The sequence below is a fragment of the Silurus meridionalis genome, chromosome 1, assembly GCF_014805685.1.
Source record: "Silurus meridionalis isolate SWU-2019-XX chromosome 1, ASM1480568v1, whole genome shotgun sequence".
In the NCBI taxonomy this organism is placed as follows: domain Eukaryota; kingdom Metazoa; phylum Chordata; class Actinopteri; order Siluriformes; family Siluridae; genus Silurus; species Silurus meridionalis.
In genome coordinates, this window is record NC_060884.1 from 31,465,594 (window position 1) to 31,490,498 (window position 24,905).

A 24,905-nucleotide genomic window follows, 5' to 3' on the forward strand; every position below is an offset into this window, starting at 1 on the left:
TGTGAGGGAGAATGTGAGTGTGTGAGCGCGCGCCTGGGTGTGTTATAAGGTGTGTTTTCTTCTTTATGTTGAATTATCCTGGGGAACACCAAACACTGCTACAATCCTGTATAAATAAAGCTTCTTCTGGATTAACTCTCTCTCTCTCTTTCTCTCTCCAAGCGCGTGAATCGACTCAATTTATCCGTCCGCGCGCGCATTCACACACACACGCGCGCACACCCACGCACGCACGCACGCACGCGCGCACACACACACACAGGCGCGCGTGTATATGAGTCACCCCAAAGATTTCCAGGCGCCTGAACAAAATCCACTTTATGTTGCGTGGAGACTGTAAAATGGCAAAGGAGCTCCAGAGTCCCTGTTACAGCTTTCTAGAGCAGTTACTGCTCCTACTGAGAAGTTTCAGCCTCTTAAAGCATCCATCACTGAGAGAGGGAGGGAGAAAAGGAGTGAGAGAAGGAGAGAGATGAGCTGGGGAGAGAGAAGGAAAAGAGAGGAAGAGGAAAGGAAGAGAGAGGGAGAGGAAGAGGAAAGGAAGAGAGAGGGAGAGGAAAGAAAGAAAGAAAGAGAGGAAGTGAGAGAGAGAGAGAGAGAGAGAGAGAGAGAGAGAGAGAGAGAGAGAGAGAGAGAAAGGGATGAAGGGAGTTCCCTTCAACCTTCAAAAATTGTATCTGCCTATTTTTGTTTATACAAACAAACACACAAATCTCAGTGGTACAGAGTAGTAAAACATTAAAGCAGCCATTTGTCACTTTTAGAGCCCTCTTCTGGTCATATTGTGAACTACAAAGAAAAAAACAAAAAAAAAAGGACGAGTTTGAACTTGAGGTGTATCTGTGAACAATTTAAAATGTTTTGTGTGCTTGGTCAGATAAAATAATTCACTGAAGTATCAACTGGAGCTCTGTATTTTACTACGTCATGATAAGCACTTTGATCGGACTACAACTACACAGCCTTAAATGCATCGAGCCGTCCTTTGTTATGACAATTTTCATTTAGCTATTTTGTGGGATCAGACCAGAAGGATTAGCTTTTACCTCCCATATACATCAATGAAACTCAGGTACCCATAGATGATTGTCCTTGGACCACTTTTTGTAGTTACTGCAGAATCCTCCACAAGACCTGCTGTTTTGCAGATGCTCTGACCACATGTTCTAAGAATCACATTTAGGTCCCTGACAAAGTCACTCAGATCGTTAAGCTTGCCCATTTTCCTGTTTCCAATACTTCAATAACTGACTGCTCTCTTGCTGCTTAATATATACCACCACTTAACAAGTGGTGTTGTAATGAGATAATCAATGTTGAAGTTACGATTTACTGGTTTTTATATTATAGTTGATTGGTGTTGTGTACCTTAGACAAGTGAACATGTGAAAGTGAAATATGATGTATTATTTGCCTCGTATTTCAATTTATTCAAATTCTACATCATAGATTAATCTTTCCTTAAAACCAAAGTTCCAATGGGGTCAATACTAGAAAATGTCAGAGAAACCTGGTGGTTATTCAAAGTACAGATCCACAGTTACTGTAAAATGGATAACGTATGTCTCAATGAGGAAACAGGAGCATGCTCAATCGGCTCTTGAGATTGTCTGTGCTGTAGCCCCATAGCTATTTGCACTCTCCCTCCCGAGGATCACTCTTCGAGGAGAATGATCTTCTTCAAGGCTCAGGCCTTGAAGTCATCCTCACTGCAAGAGAGTAAAAGCAGGCCAGTCACTTACTGTAAAGCAGTTCCAGAGGCTGCTCGGTCTTATGGCAGCAGCGTCCAGTGTGATCCCACTTGGCCTCCTCCATTTAAAACCCCTCCAGTGGTGGCTCAGAGACAGAGGGTTCTCCCGAAAGGGCAATCTGTTCCGTACTATCAAGGTCTTGCGGCGAGCCCTAACAGCCTTAGAAGTATGAAAAGAACCTACTTTCCTGTCTCAAGGCCCCGTCCTGGGAGCTCCTTGTCATCGCTTAACGCTAACGACGGACGCATCCCTCACGGGGTGGGGAGCGGTTATGAGTGGCAGTTTACATCCCGGGCCGATTGAACTGGAGAGCAGACGCCCTTTTCGAGGCAATGGCCTTTCCCAGGGAATGAAGGCTTCACCCCGAGGTGGTGGAGCAGATATGGCAGAAATATTACAGCGCCCAGGTGGGGTGGATCTGTTTGCGACTTGGAAGACTTTGCACTGTCCCCTCTGGTTCTCGCTCTCTCTCACCCAGCCCTACATCTGTATACCTTTCCCCTTATCGGGCTGCTCCCGGGAGTTCTGGAGAGAATCTGCCAGGAAGGAGCTTGTCTCACCTCGTTGGCCGGGCAGACTGTGGTTTACGGACCTGCTGTCCCTCCTCGAGGGAATCCGTGGGAAATTCCTTCCGGGAGGGATCTCCTCTCACAAGCAGGGGGAACCCTGATTCACCCTGATTGATGGAAGTTGTGGCTGTGGCCCCTGTGGGGGGGCAGTTCCTAGCAGCTGGTCTTTCTACTGAGGTAGTAGAGACCATTCTCCAATTCAAATCTCCCTCAACAAGGAGGTTGTATGCCACTAAATGGCACTGTTCACCACGTGGTGTGAGCACCACCAGTTGGACCCAGTTAACTGCCCAGTTGGTTCAGTTCTGGAGTTCCTGCAGGAACAATTTGCCACAGGATTGGCTCCGTCAAACCTGAAGGTTTACGTGTCCGCTATCACGACTTTTTGTATCCCGCTAGCGGGGCAGTCGCTGGGGAAACACCCCCTTGTGACACGTTTCCTACGTTTAGACACACTAGGCAGCGACTGGTCAATATGGCGTGATTGGACCCTCGTTCCCAAAGCGTTTTCGACGCAGCTCGAGTTCCTAAAAGGGAACGTCACTAGGTTACATTTGTAACCCTAGTTCCCTGAGGGAACGAGAGCTGCGTCAATGGGCCGCACTCCCTTCATCCCTGCAGCACTTACCTTCTTCTTTTTAAGAAGCTGATGTCACTGCCATCGCGCTCCCATTTTGTAGCTTTTGAGCAACATTTCTTATTTCATTCTAATAAAGCTTGCACAAAGGAAAATGAGTTTAAAGCTAGCAAGTGGCACTGTTCTCTTGCAAAGATGCTGATTCAACAGATAAAGGTGATAGCTATGGTGGACAACTGGATCTTGGTTATGTATTGAAAATACTGTATTGTTTGTCTTTTTAGGATTTGATTAAAAGGTCCTAAGGTTAATAATGTACAGTATTCAGGTGATCACTAGCCACCCGCAATTATGGAATACTTCGGCTGTGTCTACAATTACCAGGCATGATACCTAGTTTGGATTATAGTACACAACTTGGAAATATATGTGAATAAGTATTGCTTGGCACCAGTGATGAGCTGTCAGGACCAGCAAGACTGAATCACTGACTTACATTTTCATATATTTTATCAAGGAATATACATTACATTATTCCCAAGAGTCTATTCTCTTAATTTAATAGCATTTCTCATAGCATGTCTGTATTCAATGAAGGTTTGATATAATCAGATTTCAGCCACCATATCACGTGTTGCCCGGGCGGACGGTCAGAGAGCGCACTAGTCAGAGCTCGCAACCCTGCACAAGCTCAAATATATTCATGGGGATTTAATAAGTCAAGTCAAGTCAAGTTATTAAGTCAAGTCAAGTCAAGTTATTTCTATAGCTATTTTCACAACAGACATTGTCTCAAAGCAGCTATACAGGATTTAACAGTTAAGGTGAACGATGTGTATTTACCCCTGATGAGCAGCCATGGTGACTGTGGCAAGGAAAAACTCCCTTAGATGTTATGAGGAAGAAACCTTGAGAGGAATCAGACTCAAAAGGGGAACCCATCCTCATTTGGGTGATATCAAGAGTGTGATTATAAATCCTTAAACAATAAAGAACACTGGAGACCAGTAAACATTAGCCACAGATTGTAAGATTATGAGAAATGATCTTTCTACAGTCTTATACAGTCATTTGAGGTTATGAAACAAGGGGCCACTGAGCAACTCATAAAATAAAACAATAAAAACATTTGCGATCATCACAGATCCAACACCAGCTTCTCCATGCCAGAACTTTTAAACATTTAAAGAGGTCCAATGTCCAAACATCAAATGAAGTGGGATTCAAATGGTGCTTTTTTTTAAAGGTCCATAATCTTCATGTGTAACTGGTTCTCATTCCACAATGACTGACAGAGGAGAAGAATTTGCTTTGATTTGATTTAATTGCAGATACACTTACAAGGACATTTACAAGATGAACTTTTCAAGAAAAGCTGGACATTGTGAGGTCGACCAAAATAGTTCAAAAGTTCAAATGCTTTTTATGAACCTTTTAAACTTTTGTGTTTTCGTTCCTGATGAAATTTGCAAAAAAAAACACATTTTAAATCCCCAGGAAAAGCGTAATGCACTGAAAAAATGCACGGAAGCCCCGAGGTGATTTGATAAGGTGAATATCGATGCTTCTGTTAGAGATGATGTATGTGGGAGGTGCAGTTGTGGCTACAGTGAAAGGAGACGTGTTGAATTGTGTTTGTTGGTTTTCTTGCTTTAGTAATAACATTTATTCTCACTGTATGAGATCCTGTGTGTGATTCGGTGCTCAGTTATACTGTGTTTCTCTCTAATATTGATAGTTTGTATAGCCAGGGTGTCATAATGATGGTATTTAGAAGTGGATTTTTTCAGGTAGGACACCACTGAAGGTGTAAAACTCATGGTCTGCCACTGCTTAGCACTCACAGCACTACTAAAACCTTTTTTTACAAGGAACAAAATATTTATGTTTCCTAAATTATCCACTTCAAGTGAACATTAATAAGGGCCCTGATGTTAGCATTTCTATAAAAAAAAAAAAACAATATTGTATATACGTATATATATAAAAAAAATGTAATTTATTTGGTTGCTGTTTGATTTAAAAAGGATTAAAGCCATATATATATATATATATATATAAATGTATTTGTACTCAAACAGCTAAGAGAAATGTTAAAATAGAAAGGATATAATGTAATAAAGTCATTCTCAAATCGAAAGAAGCAGCACTGGACATGCATTAATCTCACATGTGCAGCAAAATCCAGTAAAAAAAAAAAAAAGGAAGAGCTGCAACTGGTTTGGAAAGATGCTGAGAAGATGCTCTTCATCGCTGGCTATCCTCCTCCGTGTCAGATGATGAGCAGATGTTCTCTCCATCAGAATCAGTACCTGTGTCTGTATCATCATCATCATCTTCACTTCCACTGCTGCTTTCTTCTTCATCATCATCATCATCAGACGTGTTTTCATCACTGCTTAGGCCTTCCTGTGCTTCTTCTGAAAGTGATGGCGCACACACCCACACACACACACACACACACACACACACACACACACACACACACACAGCTGATGTTCCTGTATATAAAAAGCTTTTCTTTGAATGTCTTTGGATGCATTAAATAGTATAACATGTTTTCCTTCACTGGAACTTGGAAACCAAAACCTGTTCCAGCAAAGCCAGCACCATGATAATATGCTTTACTTGGGTTGCAGTAGAAGATCTTGAGTGGCCTGCTATACAACTCTGACCTAAACTTAATGGAAGGCTGAAGGCATGACTATACTAACACCCTTGTAGCTGAATGATCACAAATCACCACTTCAAAATCTAGTGGAACTTGATGTGGCATCTTAACATCTTTAATGGAGGTTATTATAACAGCAACTGGGGACTAATTGTGGAATAGCATGCTCAAAAAGATATATATACCAATCTTATGTACAGGTCTATATACAGAGTACCAGTTAGGACACACCTTTTCCTTCAGTGTTTATCTTTTTATTATTTTCAACACTGCACATTAATAATGAAAACATCCAAACTATGAAAGAACACGTATGGAATTATGTAGTTAACAAAAACTGTGTTAAACATCCAAGAATATATTTTAAATTTAATAATTGAACTAATATAACTTAGTCATTTACTATGTTGTTGTTTTAGGGACTATGAACAGAATCTGATCTATAATGCTATCTTTACCTGGATAAATTTAGAGGCCACAAAATGAAGAGCGTGAAGCCGACAGAAATACATGAATATCATTGGCTCACCTATCAGTAGTCTCTCTTCAATTAGAGGGAGAAAGCTTTTGGCCTCGGGGTTGTCTGGTTCATAAATAAGAACTAAAAGACAATAAAAAGGAAACAAAACAAAAAGAATGCAAAAATGTGTGTGAGATTACTTTGGTCAAAGGAAACATAAAAGAATGCAATAAAACAGAGTTACTGTTTGATCAATGTGCACATTTACATCTAAAATCATTTTTTATTAACTAAAATAATCAAACCTAAACAAGCAAAAAAATTATTTAGTCACAGTGAAGAGGTGTGGTCTCTGTACTTGACATGAAAAATGCTACAGCTTCTTCACTGAGAATGACAAACACTGAGGCCACACCTCCATCACTGAGGCCACACCTCTTTTACTGAGAATAACAAAAAGGCCACAGCTCCATCATTGTGGCTACACCTCCTTCACTGAGAATGAAAAACACAAAGGTCACACCACCTTCACTAAAAATGACACAGAGGCCACACCTTCACTGAGAATAACAAACACCGAGGCCACACCTCCTTCACTGTGTACACACTTTCCTCACTGAAAATGACAAACACAGAGGACACACCTTATTCACTGAGACTTACACAGAAGCCATGCCTCCTTTGCAGAGGCCACACCTCCTTTACTGAGAATGACACAGAGGCCACACTTCACTGAGAATGACAAACACTGAGGTCACACCTCCTTCACTTAGAGCAACACAAAGGCCACACCTTTACTGAGAATGACACAGAGGCCACACTTCACTGAGAATGACAAACACTGAGGCCACACCTCCTTCAAAAAGAATAACACAGAGGCCACATCGCCTTCACTAAAGCCACACCTCCTTCATTAAGAATGACACAGTGGCAACACCTCCTTCACTGTGTACACACTTTCCTCACTGAGAATTACAAACACATTGGACACACCTCATTCACTGAGAATGACACAAAGGACACACTTTACTGAGAATGACCAACACTGAAGCCACACCTCTTTCACTTAGAATTACATTGAGGCCACACCTCCTACACTAAAGCAACAGATCCGTCACTAAGAACCACACCGAGGCAACAACCGCTTAACAGGAAATAACAAACTGAAGCCAAACTTCCTTCACAATGACTGGAAAATATAGAGGCCACGCTTTCTTTCTTGTAAAATATATACCAGACACAGCTCCTTCACTGGGAATTACAAACACACAAAGGCCAGACCTTCTTTACTGGGAATACCAAACACCAAGGCCACACCTCATTCACTGTAACTGATATAGAGGCCACACCTCCTTTACTGTGACTGACACAGAGGCCACACCTACTTCACTAGGAATAATAAATACAGAGGCCACATCCCCTTCACCATAACTGACATTAACAAAACAAACAATCTCGGATAATCTCATGTGATAAACATGCAGTCACACTCACTCATTTGGCAGAGTTTCTGGGCGAGTGTGTACTTCTTTTCCATTACCGCCTTTAGGAACTAAAAGTGAACATACACACAAAACACACAACACACACTTCAGTTATCAGCTTCTTACAATGGGTAAAGCTAATGTAAGCAGCAAGTATACATGTGTCTGACCTCTGCAAGCAGCTCGATGGGAGCGTGGAAATCAGCAGTTTCCTCTTCTTCATACTCTTCTTCATAATTGCTTCTTGCCTCGTTTTGGCTTTGGCCAGTTCCACACTTTGGTACTGGCACGTTTTGAGGCACCTGGACTACAGGTTCATGCACACACTCTGAACTTCCAGTTTTCTCTTCTGCAAAAACGAGACGAATAGTTACTTACTATAGAAACCAACACAATTGCATTAAGATGAAACCAGGAGATGACACAACTCAGATCTGCTGTTACAGAAAATCAAGCAACCAAATAAAAATTGAGAGCTGAAGAGTGTTTTTAGTAAAAATGTGTTCTTGTATGACAGAGTAAAATGGGTTTAAATACCTGTACCACCAGGAGCAGAGTGTTTTGGTGATCTTATTTGTCTGTGCATCATCATGTCTGCTGGTGCTGGAGCCTGTAAACCAGCCTGCTTCTCGCTCCTGGTATAGAAGATTGTAAAAATGTAATTTAGTTAAGAATGAGTGCCGTCGGCAGCCACGCTACATAAAACACTGCACATACATGAGAAGAGACAGGAACGCATCGTGCTATTTCTCCTCCATGCGAGACACAACATACCGAATACAGCCAGGCACAAAAAACTGAGCTTTATGGAATATATAATTAGATTTAATTAGGTGATGGGCATCATAGTCTCAGATATGCTATACAATATAATACAAGCCCCAATTGCAAAAAAGTTGTGACACTGTGTAAAATGTAAAATAAAAACAGATTGCAATGATTTGCAAATCTCATAAAGCCTTATTCCATTCACAATTTAACAAACCAAAAAACATACTGAGAATATATCTAAAATTTGAAAGAAAAAATAAGGTCATTTGGAATTGGAATTGTTTTAAAAAAGTAAGGACAGGCCCATGTTTACCACTGTGTAGCATCAGGTCTTCTTTCTGTATACATCTTGGAACTGAGGAGACCAGTCGCTTAAGTTTTGGTTGAGGAACACTGTCCCATATATCTCTGATACAGGATTATAGCTGCTAAACAGTCCTGGGTCTTCTTTGTTGTATTTTTTATTTTATAATGCGCCAAATGGTGCGAGGTCTACACTGCATGCAGGCCAGTTCAGCCCCGGGATTCTTCTACTACGAAGTCATGTGATTGTAATAGACAAAAAAAGACAAGTTCTGGATGGTAGCATTTGTTGCTCTAAAGCCAGTATATACTGTTCAGCATTGATTGAGCCTTTCCAAATGTGCAAGCGACCCATTTCACAGGCACATACAATCAGAGATGCGACTTTTTTAACTAAGCGCAGATAACAAGCCAGATAGTCCTTTTCTTTAGTCCGGACGATGGGGTGTCCATGGTTTCCAAAAAGAATTTTTTTTTTTGATTCGTCTGACCACAGAACAGTTTTCCACTTTGGCCCTGAGTCAATATTGGAATTTCTGGATCATGTTCACGCATGCTTTCCTCTTTGCATGATAAAGATTAAAACTGCATTTATGGATTGTCTGTATTCACAGACAATGAGTTCTGGAGGTGGTAATGAGCAGATGCAGTGATTTCCATTACAGAATCATGACTGTTATAAATGCAGTGCCATCTGAGGGCCTGAAGATCATGGGCATCCAATATTGATTTTTGCTCTTGGACAGAGATTCCTTCAGCTTCTTTGAAACTTTTGATGATATTATGTACTGGAAATGATGATATATTTAACTGTTTATGTAGATGAATATTATTCTGAAATTGTAGACAATTTATACAGTTTGAAAATATTTCACAGATTGGTGAAGTTCTGCCCATCTTTACTTCTGACAGACTCTGCCGCTCTAAGATACACTATTTATACACAATCATCCTTTTTAATTACTACTTCCAGACATTTTATATTACAAAAACAACAGTCATGCTTTAAATCATTTCTATGGCATTCAACATACCTTGATATCGTGTGGTTGATGTTGGTCTTTTTAAAGCTGCTCTCCAGCTCTGAGACAAGCTCTGGATCCAGCGTGACCCTAAATTAAATATATATGTATATAAAGTTACAGAAAATAAAAACATCCTTATTTTATTGACCATAAATCTGTTCAGCAGATGTAACCAATTCCAGTCAGAGTGTGGAAAAACATGGTGGGAAACACAATCTGTCTGGAATTTAGTGTCTGTTGATTAAAGACAGAATAAATGATGTTTAGTCTGTTTGTCATCTAATGGGAGTGACGAGGGGTTAGTCACAAGAAGTCACATGACGAAAACAACCACTAGCAAGACAAGGGGAGAAGACAGGACATGAATTACAATAAAAAAACAGACACTACATGAACATGAAAACTCAGAAGTGCACCGTAATCCTGCTATCAGATACTGTATATTCCATCTAAACCTTTCGAATGATCATTATGTTTTATTTCATAAAGCTCCTAAACTATTCATAAACATTCCACATGTACACATTTAATCCTAATATTTAATCTGGATCTTGGATAAATTTATAACAATCCAGTATTAATCTACAAAATAAGGTTCTTGGTTTCTTTTCCTCATGAACAAGTTTAATTTATGTATTTATTTATTTATAAAACAAATTCTGTTCATGTTGTTTATGAGTCACAAAGCAAAAATAGATGATTGTAATCATTTTTATTTTAAAACTTCAATACCAGGTGGGGACCAGCCAACATGATGAGAACGGGCTCCTCAAAGACATGGAAAAACATGGGTCCCTTAGATGCTGATGTTTGGCCTTTGACCAAGGCCCTCAACCCTCTGTGCTCCAGGGTGGCTCTATAATGGCTGACCCTGTGCTCTGATCCAGTTTTCTAAAGAATTTCACTGTGCTGTATTGTACATGTGACAAGTAAAACATTCTTTTTTTCCATGGTCCTTTTGAGGTTTCCTCCTCACATGATCGCAGAGAGTTTAATCATTTATATTTATTTGGTAGACACAAATATTGACGTCCTAACTGGTAACGATGGCAACATTTCCTTTGTGTAACACTTACACTATCACCTTCCTTATACAGGGAATGCCTGTTGCACAACACTCTGAACAATCTCGCACTGGTTCCACACAAATGCCAACGTCCCAGGGTTCTCCTGCGCCACGCTCACTGTACTGCGAGAACCCACATTGGTGTATTTTACATCATTGTTTTCCCCCTTTGTGTACAAGAAAACTATGTGAATTTTCTTTTTGCCTATATTTCCTATTTTATCTATAAATGAGCAACAAGTCATTTTCTGACTAATGATTTGTTGTTAAGACCATTAAAACTGCTATATTCTGCCTCTTGGGGCAGTTTTATTTTTGCCCAGGATATAGTGTAAGTCTCAGGGTGTCCTAATTAAAAAATTAAAATAAATTAAAAAAGACACAGTGGATTTTTGTTCATGTTGTTTATAAATTACAAAACAAAAATAAGAGGTTGTAGGATAAATCTGTATTTTAAACTCAATCAATGGAGTTGAGGAAAAAATAATTTCATGGTTCTATTGGAACAGTTCTATTCAGTGTAGAAACTGTAATCAATAATTGTAATCAACGTGAACCCACGTTGCTAAATTTTACATAATTATTTACCTTTTGCCCAATTTTTTTACCCAGAAGTGTAGCTTAAAGTCTCAGGGTGTCCTAAACCACAAGAAAGCCTACAAGACATCACTGAAGTACTACTGTAGGTATATACTCAGATAGATATTTACTAAAAGATTTTGGGTACGATTAGACTTCCATAGCATAACTGAGATTTGCAGCTCCAGTGCAAAACAGACAAACTGATAAAACAATACAGAGAAAAAGGCTGTTTCTTCTGTTTCTTAAAAAAAAAAAAATATCCAACAATATATCTCACCTGCCCACATTTCCTGTGTCACGTCTTCTCTCAGTGATCTCTGATGGCTGTTGTCCCTGTGACCACGTGCTCGGTTTGGGTTTCTGAGCCCTTAATGGGGTACGTATAAAAAAAAAAAACATGAAAATCATACACAACCATAATTCAGAGGCAACGAACAATTGTAAAAAATAAATAGAATGTGCAAGTTGAAAACTATTTTTAATGAGTATTTAAATCATTCTTAAAAATAGAAATAAAAAATCGTATTATTTATAATCATGTGGACCTTTTTTTAAAACCCAGAACGAAGCAAAGTGGAGGGAAAAAAAAAGGATTATAAATGGGAGGGGCATACACAAAAAACTAAAAAGGGCAATAAACCAATTGAGATATTTCTAGACAACTAAAACACAATCAGACCTCCGTATTTTAAAACACAGACGATGAATTAATTTTATATATAAAAAAAAAATAAATAATAATAATCACAGGCCTATATTAATATATTTGGTTATTAGTGATGGATGAATGAATGCCTGGATGGATGGATGGATGGATAGATGGATGATTGGATAGATGGATGGATGGATAGATGGATGGATGGATGATTGGATAGATGGATGGATGGATTGATGGATGGATAGATGATTGGATAGATGGATGGATGGATTGATGGATGGATGGATAGATGGATGGACGGATGGATGGATGGATGGGTGATTGGATAGATGGATGGATGGATGGATGGATAGATGGCTGGATGGATGGATGATTGGATAGATGGATGGATGGATAGATGGATAGATGGATGGATGGATGATTGGATAGATGGATGGATGGATTGATGGATGGATGGATAGATGGATGGATGGATGATTGGATAGATGGATGGATGGATTGATGGATGGATGGATGGATGGATGGATGGATGGATGGATGGATGGAAGGATGGATGGATGGATGGTTTTAATCATCCCAGAGTCCCAATTAACAAATTTACAGTAAAAAAGTCAAGTACAAATACATTATAAATGGAATATATCATGAAAAATAAATATATGGCTATATTATATAGATAAAAGTATTGGGACACCTAAATTTTTCATCCTCATATGATTCAAACCTCGAGGGACACAATTGTATTGTAGGACGTTTTTAGAGATGGTAGAATTACATTTTCAATTTCCTTGAACTAGAACATCTAAACCTCTAATAAGTAGACTGGAACTCCTTGCTATTTCATAAGTGATAACAGAAACTTCTTTCACATATGTTCCGCATCAAATGCAAATATAAATGGATAAAAACAGAACGTGATGACTTTTACGAGATAGAAAAGGGTATTCGGATTTTTGTTCTTTGTGTGTATGGGGAATATCACGTGTCATGACGTGCTCTAAAAGGAAATCAATCCACGATAATAGCTCTGCTTCAACACACCATCCTGTGATGAGTAATTTCCGATCTGAGAACCATTTGGTGATGAACACGACTCAAATACATGCAATCAGTATAAATATTGAGCACTGTTCGAGACTTTTCCATCAGGATCGTCTGTATTGTTTACAACATTAATTCAACCAAGAAGATATGAAGACATGAGAATTTATACATTTAAATTTATAAATAAATGCTGGAAAAACAATGGCCTGGAGTGTGTGTGTGTCAGCAATAAACACACTTAGAGAAATTGTATATATAAGATTATGGGTGAAACCTACTGTGTTTTGGTTGGGACTGATTTATTTGCTGGTGCATCTGTCGAAAAGGGAGAATGTACATAAGAGAACAGGAAATGACACAAGTATTCACAAACATTATTACTATTATATAATCAGTTGTTCTGTTTTACTGATTTTGACACACATATATAAGCTGTCATACTACAATTCATACCACAGAGCTGTTGGTTTCTCTGCTGATTGGTCAGAAGGCGTTGATTAATTGCACCTTGGACAGAAGTGCAGCTCCAAACATGGGTTTGTAGGGTTAAAACGATTTTTCGAGTAATTCGAATACAAAAATGCATCGAGGCAAATTATTCGCTTTGATGCTTCATTTAGTCCATTTAACTACACACACAGCACTGTTTCCCCACGGACCACTTTTACTGACGCACCACCCACTAATCACTGGAGCGCTCTGGACAGGTAAACACTATGGAAGCCCGTTTCCAGTACATAAAAAAAAACTGTTTGCCTAATTCCAACATTTTTTCCTCACACTTCAATTTTTTCTAACAATTCCGACTTAATTTCTCGCAATTCAAAGATTTTCCTTTCAATTCTGACTTTTTTCCTCGCAATTGAACTTTATTTCTCGCAATTCCAAATTTTTTTTTAGCCAATCGGGCAGCGTAAAGTTGTCCTGCCGGAAAACTTTACGCATTGAAAATGAAATCAATCGTACAATCAATAGAATCGCATGGTATCAAAATAAAGTTGGAATTGCGACAAATAGAGTAAAAACTGCGAGAAAAAAACGTTGGAATTGTGTGAGAAAAAAACTGAATTAGGTCAACTTTTTTGTTTTATGTGGCGGAAATGGGCTTCCATACAACACAAAAGACGCTGCAGAATTAAAAAATTGAGGAACGGAGCGTAAAACAGCGATGGGTGAGGAGAAGATTCGGGGCGAGGAAAAACGACAGAAAGTTTCCAGAAAGTTTGGAATCATTTCAAACTAAAACATAAAGAAAACACCGTATGACACGTTTACCTTTTATGATTTTATTGATGTTTATATTTGTATTTGCATTTTGATGTAATATGCCAATTGAATGCAATAAATGGGTTTAGTTTTCACACTTGTATGTAGTTTCAGCAATAAAATTTTAAATTGTTCTCAAAAGGAAACACAAGTTTTTCTGTTCTACTGTAAATATGTTCAAATTGGACTCATCTGTCCACAGAACTTTCTTACAGTCATTCGATGTCCAATTTTTGTCCGCTTTTGCTTTTTGATGGAGTTTGTTGCATAGAAACGAAAGGCTCTGTAAGAGGAATAAGTTCAGCACATTCTGTTACAGGAGAAATGTAACTTCGGTGTGGTAACTGTGCCTCTGCATCAACACACCACTCAGTAATTGATTATTTCCTTTAACAGCATGGCGCCAAACATTTACTCCTTACTTATAATAGATTTATGAAGAAAGGTGGAAACTCTGTATATCTACCACTGGAGCTGAGGAGTCCTGGTTTTTCAGCTTCTGCATCCTGTAAACATAAAAACATGAAGGAGTGAAAGTAAAGCTTGGAAACTTGAACTGCAACTTGTGTGCTCTCAGAAAATTACCCAAAATGTGTGTATTCGATTGATAAGCTTTAATTTAAGCGTTAAAAGATTTATTTATTTATTTTTTAAATACATGATTTGTAATTACTGTCTTCTCACCACTATAGAAATAAAAAAATACCTAGACCAGTCCTCATGCACACAAAGCTACCAAAGTATTTCCAAATCCTCTATTAGTGTAATCACGTTCTTGGCTTTGGAGAAGAATAGAGAAGAAAAATGCACCCATGGAGTCATGATACACTGTGGATTCAGCTACGTATAAGGAACAGATGTTATGTAAAGTCAGGAGGTGGAGTTAAGGCACAGATCTTACCTTCTTCTCGTCAGTATTTCGCTGTGTGGTACCAAAGAAAAGGAAATGCATCGCTAACACACTGGTTTATCATATAATACCACACACACACACACACACACACACACACACACACACACACACACACACACAGGCACTTTATCTCAGCCAGCCAGAACACTTAATTCATGTCTCAGAGACAGGAGAGGAAACAGTAGAACTCAGAAGAAACCCACACAGAGAGTGTGTGTGTGTGTGTGTGTGTGTGTGTGTGTGTGTGTGTGTGTGTGTCTACATTGTCTTTCTTACCTTTGATGGGACTTTCGAGGACGTCCCGACACACTGCAGACTACAGATATAAAACAACTTAATAAACAATGTCTGATTTGTTTATAGACATATAGATTCTAGACTGACAGACAAACAGAGAGGTAATAGTCCAAATGACAGACAGACAGACAGACAGACAGACAGACAGACAGACAGATAGATAGATAGATGCATACATGGATACATACATACATACATACACAGATTGATAGACAGATAGACCTCTACACTGACTGACAGACAGACACATGGGTAATAGTCCAAATGACAGACAGACAGACAGACAGACAGACAGACAGACAGACAGACAGACAGACAGATAGATAGATAGATAGTCCAATATACAGACAAACCAAATGAGTGACAGATAGATATACTGTATAATAAGACAGACAGACAGACAGACAGACAGACAGACAGACAGACAGATAAATAGAAAGATAGATTTAATAGAAAATAGAGTTATTAATACAGCACACGTGAATGAAAAAAGAATGCAGATTCCAGGTAAAGAACTGCAGGTAATTCCAGGGAAAAGGTGGTAAATGGTGGTAAATTGTGGTTTGTTCAGCAGTAACACGCTGTCCAGCTTTTTCTACACAAACCCACCTGCTCATGACCGGCGGCTCGCACAGGGGGTTCAGCTCCCGGAAAACAGTCCTTACCTTCTCTCTCTCTCTCTGTTCTGCTGGTTACGAGTTCACTAAATAATTGTTTTTTTGTAATAAACTAAGTTATGAATTATTATAATTATCCAGCGCGGGTCTGACCTCTAAAACAATGTGAACGAACTAGTACACACCAACAAGCGTGCCGTTTCCACAGCAACGGGTTTCCGAAATACTCCGGGTGAAACACGAACCAATCCGGAACTATTTATGTAATTATATTGTACACTATTCACTGTAGAGACAAATATTTTATTATTCTTTTTTACTGCATTATAATGTATATTTGGCTAAAGGTTTATGTAGAGAAGACTGGAAACGAATTATATAATTTCTGAAACAAACGGCCTGAACTAAATGATAACGGCATAAATAATAATAATAATAATAATAATAATAATAATAATAATAATAATAATCATTATAATAATAATCATAATCATAATAATCATAATAATAATAATTATTATTATTATTATACTATGCCCAATTCATATATTTATATAGCATCGAACATTGAAGGTCCTTTTCCAGAAAAATATTTAGCATATAAAAAATATATATTATTTAGTATTCATTCTGTAAATGTTGTTTAAAACTAAAAATAGAGATAAAAATATACCTCAAAGCAACACATACAGTTTAGAGCAGTCGTGGGCTGTCAAGAACCAGCAAGGTCTTTTCTGCCTAAACACTGAGATCAGAAAATCAGAATCACTGACTTACGTTTGAATAATTTTTTCTTATGAATATGTATTAAATTATACCCAATAGTCTATTCTCTTCATTTCATAGGTTTTGAAGGGGAAATTTAAGATAAATTTCTATCCAATCAGATTTGATTAATGCTTTGATTGGACAGTCAGAAAGTGCACTAGTCAGAACTCGCAATCTGCATCTGTGGCAACCTGCACAACCTCAAATATATTCATGTGGATTTAATAGCTGGGTTTTTTTTTCATTTCACAATGACTGACAGAGGAGAAAAAATGATTTTGGTCACAGATACACTTACAAGGACATTTACAAGATGCAGTTTTCAAGAAAAGCTGGACTTCGTGAGGAAATGTCGACCAAAACAGTTCAAAACAGTCGTTTAGCTTTTTTCATGAACCATTTATACTTTTGCATTTTTTTAAACACACAATTTGCCTTCATTTCATATCCCCATGAAAATATTAACAAAAATTCATGTTAAACCCATTTTATGAGGTTAGTATTGCTGCTTCTGTTAGAAATGATGTATGTGGGCAGTGCAGTTGTGGCTACAGTGAAAGGAGACGTGTTAAATTGTGGTCTTTGGCATCATTGCTGTAGTGATGACATTCATCCTTGCTGTATGAGTTGCCTGTGTGTGAAACTTTGTTAAACTGCATTTCTCTATAATATTGATGTTTTTTACAACCATATTAAACAGTGAATTGATTTAAGTAGGACACCCCTTTTAGGCCTAGGTGGGAAATGGTCGGCCCACCACTGAGAGCGAGTCAATATGGAAGAAAAAAATAAAAAATAAAAATAAATGTAATGCAGTAAACATTCAATACAATTTAATTACATTTTATTTGTACAGTACTTTTAACAGTGGACATTGTCTCAAAGCAGATTTAATTAAATATAATTAAATTATAATTAAATAAATAGATTACAAATATGATTTTTTTAAATTTATGAATCAAGTTTATCCCTTGTAAGTTTATTACTAATAAGTAAACCAGTGGTGACTATGGCAAAAAAAAAAAAAAACCTTCCCGAGATGGTATGAGGAAGAAACCTTGAGAGGAACCAGACTCAAAAAATCTTTATCTCGGCGACACCAAATGTCCATTCATTACAGTTTCATCATCGTTAAGGGGATCACCTTTTCACTGCTGGATACTTGAATGGAAAACCTGTTCACATTTTCATGCTGTATCTAACGAGAAAACGTAAAATTGTTACTCAAAACCGTTTTGTCATTTATTCCGATTTTGATAACTGTAATAAAGAGAAAGAAAGAGAGATCCTTTTATTTGTCAGAATCTCTTTTTTGTTAAAAACATGTAAGATGTTCTAATGATCAGTCATCAGTCGTTTCTGTCCTTTTCCCCGAGTCCCTGGTGTCACTGCTGATTATATCAGGTGTGTTTTGAGCTGCATGAGGATGTGAACAGAATAACGGGCTTGTCATGTTTATGTAACAGAGGATGAGTGTGTGTGTGTGTGTGTGTGTGTGTGTGTGTGTGTGTGTGTTTTGTCAGCAGAACAAAAAGCACCACTTGTCCTCTTTTGGAGTGTGTGACTGGAATGAAGAGCCTGTGACACCAATGACTGGTGCTGGAGAGAAAACAAGAGAAAGATAGAGCGAGAAAACAAAGGGGACAGAAAGAGAGGGAAAGAGAGAGGGAGGGATAATGATTTGAATGCAGAGGATAAGTGAGAATGACCTTCATCGTAAGTGAACAGCAGATGGGACTGTCCAGAAACCAATGAACTGGAGCTGAACAACATCTGCGTTTGTCCATATTTGTCTCACACATGTGCTTTATGTCTTCCTGTTAACTATCTCTATTATTCTTGTTTTGGTTCCCATATTACACAGTACATATCAACGGCATGCTGCAACTCTGGGATCCATTCTATTTGGGATCCATTTAAATCCAGCCTATTATTTTGAGTAAAGCATGGTGATGGTTGCATCATGTTAAAAGTTCCCCTGCTTGGTTGCTCTCTGACTGATTCCTTCTTCACAAGATTGTGAAATGTTTGTTGAGGGCCTTCTTCAGAAGGAGATTTTTAAAGATGGGATATATCAGGGTTGCCATATCTTCTCTTCATTTTTTGTCTTCATGATGCTGCAAAAAATACAGTACATAGACAAAAGTTTGTGGACACCTGACCACAAGATTGGTATGTGCTTAAGGAATATCTCTTTCCATATTTATGATGATTGCCACTCTTCTGGGAAGATGTTTCACTAGATTTTGGAAAGGGGTTATGTGGATTTTTTGCTTATTCAGGAAAAAAGGGCGTAAGTAAAGTCAGGTAGTGATATAAGTGAGGTAAAAAGGTCTGTTGTTCAGTAGGGTTGAGGTCAGCACTCTACAGCAGGAGATCTTCCACTCCAACTCATTTAAAGCATATTTTCATATTTTCAGCTGTATACAGGTGTATGTCAAGATGGAAACAGGTTTGCGCGTTCTAGTTCAAGTGAAAATTTTCATGCCGTATTTAAAGACATCCTATAAAATTATGTACCTAAAATTTTAGAGTAACAGCGTGGGAAAGAACCACATATAACTGAAAAAAATCAGGTGTCCCAATACTTTAGTCCATATAATATTAATGGTATATACAATTTAATTTAATTCACTTAATTTTTTATTTGTATTGCGCTTTTAACAATGAACATTGTCTCAAACACAGTGATGAATTGCCCCATTTGGACCTCTACAATAACAAACCAAACGCACTCATGTTTTTCCTTTCTTCGTACCCACAATGATGTTTAACACATTCCCATCTTTCACATCTTTTAGCAGCTTCACGAAAAAGTTTGAGCTCACTTCCTGAAAGATTCCCACATGCCGAGCTCATTTGTTTGGTCTTTCTGCACTCATCTAACCATCTGGACTGGGTTTAGGTTGAGTGACTCTGGATGTCAGGAGATAAAAAATGTAACGTGTATCTCTTAATTTGCTTGGAAGATAAAGAACATAAGTAGCAAACATGGATAACATCGCATTATTAGAGGATTTGTGACCAGATATGGACATTTAAATGAAATGGAAGATGAAGAATAGATGAGGAAGGAAGAGAACAGGAAGCTGTGACCATATAAGAAAAATGAGGGTATAAAACAAGACAGCAACATTTATATCTATACAGAAGTTTTGTCATTGGCTCTTTTTGAATGGTAAATGTTTTGGGCGACATGTTTATCACTCACAGGTGCCACTTTAGTCAAAGTCAAGTTAAAGTGAACTTTATTGTCATTCAGCCACGCAGCAATGTGCAAAGCAGAACGAAATTGCATTTCTCCAAAGGCTCCATGTTCAGATAAACATAATATAAACATCATATAATATTTACATCTGGAATTTGTTTCATTTTAGTCAGGACTTAGAAGCAAATACGGCTTGAAATATTTAAATAATATAGATTTTTTTTTCGGGACATTAAAAAATATAACTGCGATGAGTTGTAGCACTGTAAATGAGGTGATCGCTTAGTGGTTACGAGATCGGACTTTTAATTTGAAGGTCGATCCGAGAGTCACCAAGCTGCCAATGCCGGGCCCTTAGAGTAAAGACCCTAACCCAATATTTGCTCAGTTGTAAAAATGAGATAAATGTTGGTTGCGCTGGATAATTATGTCTGCCAAATGCCATAAATGTATCTATAAATAACACTTCAGGCCAACTGAGTATTTGGGTCACAGCTTTGAGTGGTAGCTAAGCGTTTAAGGCATTGGACTATAGCTCGGAAAGTCATAAGTTCAAATCCGAGGACCACCCAGATGCCACTACTGGTTCCTTCAGCAAGGCTCCATAAATGTAAATGTAGAAATTTGTCCATGGTTTTGTCCTCACTTTGACTTCAATAGGGGCGTCATGTAATAAAAACAGAAATGTAATCAAGAGCATAGCTTGTAAACACAAAACAAAACTATGACCATGGAAGATAATGGATGCTGTAAAGGTTGAGGTTATATCTTCTGTCACAAGAAGCATATGTAAGTGCTAAGCGACAGTCATGTGACATGCAGGAGCTGATGGGACAAGAAAGCAGTTAATTGCTTATTATAAAAGAATCCTATATTTGGTCAGGTCCCTCACTTTATTTTCACCTATGCATGCCACAATCCCACTATTGTAGCATTCTTTAAATGAATGAATGATCTAGTAATACTAAGATGTCACCGTTTATACTGCAAACATCTGGCTTCTTTGGAAACGAGCCTGATTTATAGCTATTCGCATGCGGTTTTACTGCAAAGAAGACGCACAAGTATGTGATCATTCGGATAAACTGATCCCACCCTAATATAACTTTTTACTATCCTGGATCTCAGAAATCCTATTCATGTCAAGCCAAGAGTCACACTGCACATAAGGATCACAATTAAACAAACAATGATGGACAGAAGGGTTGTGTGTCCTGGCCTGGGAAGAAAAAGATTTTTTTTTTATGTAGTGCTAACAGGATGGAGTTATTCTTTACTGAAATAGGTTTTGCAAACAGAAGGCTTGGGAAGACAAAAAAAACACAGTAAAAGAAGATTATAAAAGCATAGCTACCTGTCTGTGCTCTGTCTCTGTTGTCTGAAATGAAGATACAACTCATCAGGGTTCTTCACAGAACAGATTCCACACACTGGTTTGGAACTCACAGCTGCAATAGACACAGATTCAACATTATTTACACAATTTGGCCTACACGCTTATCCAGAGTGACTTACGTTTGTCTCATTTATAAAAGTGAGCAGTGGAGTAGTTAAGAGTCTTGCTCAGGGGCCCATGAGCTTGGTAAGGCTGGGATTTGAACTCATGACCTTCTGAGTCAAAGACCACTGCCTTAATCACTAAGCTACCACTCCATTAAAGCCAAGAGACAAGACTCAAACGATCAAAATTCACACAGTCCCATACACTCATAAATCTGAAACAGTAAACTTTCCTTACACACGAAAAAGTCCAACTATGTATCATCTTTGTGGAATCTGAAAACACATTCAGTTCAAACACGCTGTACATTTACTTAGTTCAGTGCTGCTAACTCGTGCTGTTTTGACAACGTGCGATACCATGTGGAACGTATAGCTAACGTGAAACTTTGCGTGAAACTGGGCAAATCTGCCACAAAGACGTTTGACATGACATACGTTTGACATATTGTACAGCGAAGCTGCTACGAGTCATTTGAGGTGTTTTGAGTGGTACGAAGAACATCAAAAGACGATGAGAGACCAGAAAGTAAAAAAAAAACATTTGGCAACTTCGGCAAACCAGAGAACAATCCACACGATCTCACTTCCGCGCCCACTCTACTCGCCAGATTTGGCTCCTGTGGACTTCTCCCTCTTCTTGAAGATGAAGATCCAGATCATAGGTCACCGTTTTGACACCATTACAGCAAAACCCAGAATCGCAAAAGCTTGATAGCTTGAAAAGAAGACTTCTAGAACACATCCCAGGAGTGGCAGGAACACAGGGAGCGCTGTATTGCTGTGCAACGAGACTATTTTGAAGGTGATGGTGTGGAAACATACATAAAAAAAAACTTTCACGTAAACAGAGCGAGTCTCAAACCCCACAAATGTAAGTTGAAATCCCTGCAATACCAAACTGCCACTGCTGGGGTCTTGATCAAAGCCCTTAACCTTCAGCTGCTCATTAAGATAAATGAGACAACTGTACATTGTTCTGGATAAGAGCACCTGCTAAACACTGTCAATGTAATGTAAATAGTTTCCATAGTAACAGCTCATACACACTTTCCCGGCACAGGAAAGACTTAAAACAGATGAGTTTATGCTTCTATATCCAATTCAGAGCCCAATTTCCTTTGAGAGAAAAGGAGATGTCCCTGGCATGGATACGGTGTGTCCTATCATTACTTTCGTTCCAACTATATGTGATTGGATGAGATGGAGTTGCAAAATATCAGACAACCTTTTTTTTTCCAGGACCGTCCACTAAATTACTTTGTTGGGCCCAATTCCAGACCACAGAGAACAAACCCTGGATTGGGAAACAGGAAACAGTGCACTGTGCCTGCACGGCAAAAAACCCTCATCTAGTCAACACAATCATGTATATAATTTTTTTTTTATTTACTTAATTTTTTTATCCTTATTTTCTCTTTCTTTCTTTTTGAAGTTTAAATGTCAGACAGTCGTAAAAAGCATTTCACTGCATGTCGTACTCTGCATGAATGTTTATGTGACAAATAAAATTTTAATTCCAATTTTAATTCTAGCCATAAAAATCTTTTGGAACTTATTTCAATGAGATCTTATCTTCTTATCTTTTTAAATTTATTTTAAGAATAAAATACTTTGCAACAGCAGACTGTGTAACATTATTATGATTTTTTTCTTACGTAAAGTTTAAAGTTAGTTATTTTACCTGCAAATTAAAGGATTAATTACCATCAGAGGTTCATTAAGATCATTTGTTTTTTATTTTATTTTGTTTTATTTTTATTTGTATTTTTATTTTATTTGTATTTTATTTTAATTCTTTCTTTATTTTAGCTGTAATAACTGGTTTTAATGTTGCCCAGTAAAACATGCTTAATAATCACACTTGGTACATGTTGATTAGTATTATTTATTCTAAATTCTTGTTTTATGTCAACACTAACACATTTATTTACCACTTAATAATAAATGATAAGAGTCGTCAGTATTTTACCATCACATTCTTTCCAAACATCATCCAGAATTGTTATAATTTTTTGGAACTTTCTTGTTTATGCAAAATACCTTTCATTTGCATAAATAATTGTTTTTGGTCTTGATTTAAATAATAATCTCGTTATTAGTTTAAATGCTTTGTCTAATTTTTAAGGCTGAATAAATAATGATGACAATTTTTTGATTAAGAGGAATTCTCTTATGTAGTAACTGTGGTTATAAGATCTTTTTACACAAATTAGGGAAAATCTAAATGATTTAAAAATCATTAACAGGCTAGTTTTAAGATAATTAGACTTCATCGACTGCTTGGAACAAGTGTTTTAATGCAAATTTTAGTTTACATTTAGTTTTTTTTGTTTTAAAGCCTAAATATGTTTTCTTATTTTTTTTAAATCTTACCGAATGTAATTATATTACTGCACTGACAGATAATTAGATTTTCAACATCAAGATCAAAGAAGAACACTGTTCTAATCCGTCTGAGCGTTTTCTAAGAACATGATAAGCAACTAAATGGGAAAAAAAATACACACATGTATTATGTTCCATGCTATGTGTAGCCTAAGTAAATGAGCAAATTACTGAGGAATTTTTGCTTCCTAATGTCTTCATCGGAAGGAACAAACCAATGATGGTGTCAGGTCTTGGTATATCTATCCTTAACAAGACGCAGGAAACGATCGATGCAATCACTGCCAAAAGCTGTTGTCGAAACTGCGACATTGATAAACCGCAATTTGCGCGTGGTTTATCGGGTTTTCTGCCATTGTGAAATACAACAAGCATTTCATTTGCTGCTGGTTAAAGCCATTGCTAAATATATATCTCACACACACTCGGGGGGTTTTGCTGGTTCAGAGAGATTTAAAGGACAGTTGCAATAATGAACAGTTGAGATTGATGGTATTGTCTGAAAAAAAACAGTGTTTCTGCTTCGTCCCCCATAAACACTTCAACACAAGGCATCGATCTCTGTGAGTGTGTGAGAAAGAAGTGAAGAACATAGTAAGATTGAGAGGATGATGAAGAATGATGAAGACAACCTGAACTCGCACAAGTGGCGTAACTCACGGCATACTGTAGTGAGTAAATCCCAATCATGCAAAGAAGTTGAAATGGCTTGAAAAGAAAAAGGTGGTTGTTATCAGTGACAGGAGCAAGCTGCTATCAGGATGATGATAATTCTCTGTTGGTCGATGATCATGATTCAAATCCTTCTCTTTCAGGCTGTGCATGATGTCAGAGCTGGATCATTCATGCTGATGCTTCTTCTGCACTTGCTGTTGGGGATCCTGTTTGTTGGTCTTGTGGTGGTGTTGTTGGAGTGGTTTATGTGATTAAGATGATGTCAGTGGAGTTATTGGTGCTTTGGTTTTGGTGGTGTTGGTGGAGTAGTTG

The 24,905-nt window shown here is 37.9% G+C and overlaps 2 protein-coding genes across 4 annotated transcripts in view; both read right to left on the reverse strand.

The window, feature by feature from the left end:
* gad1b (glutamate decarboxylase 1b) overlaps positions 1–455 on the reverse strand; it is a 39,484-nt gene extending 39,029 nt beyond the window's left edge. For both annotated transcript variants that reach the window (XM_046852075.1, XM_046852065.1), the window contains exon 1: positions 1–455. This exon is cut by the window's left edge and continues 104 nt beyond it. The gene's annotated coding sequence lies outside the window, so the exon portion shown is untranslated.
* Positions 456–4,202: 3,747 nt separating this feature from the next.
* erich2 (glutamate-rich 2) lies at positions 4,203–16,273 on the reverse strand. Of its 2 annotated transcripts, XM_046852354.1 has the most exons (11): positions 16,047–16,273; positions 15,417–15,456; positions 14,694–14,733; positions 13,240–13,276; positions 11,537–11,626; positions 9,621–9,698; positions 8,050–8,147; positions 7,683–7,861; positions 7,523–7,580; positions 6,098–6,169; positions 4,203–5,317 (listed from the first exon to the last, which is right to left on the reverse strand). In XM_046852354.1, the coding sequence occupies exons 1-11, from the start codon at positions 16,052–16,054 to the stop codon at positions 5,145–5,147; spliced, it is 873 nt and encodes a 290-aa protein (XP_046708310.1). In that variant the 5' UTR covers positions 16,055–16,273; the 3' UTR covers positions 4,203–5,144. The 2 variants fall into 2 exon arrangements, with proteins under 2 accessions (XP_046708310.1, XP_046708301.1); XM_046852345.1 differs by lacking the exons at positions 15,417–15,456; positions 16,047–16,273 and adding an exon at positions 15,129–15,387.
* Between the last annotated feature and the right edge of the window lie 8,632 nt (positions 16,274–24,905).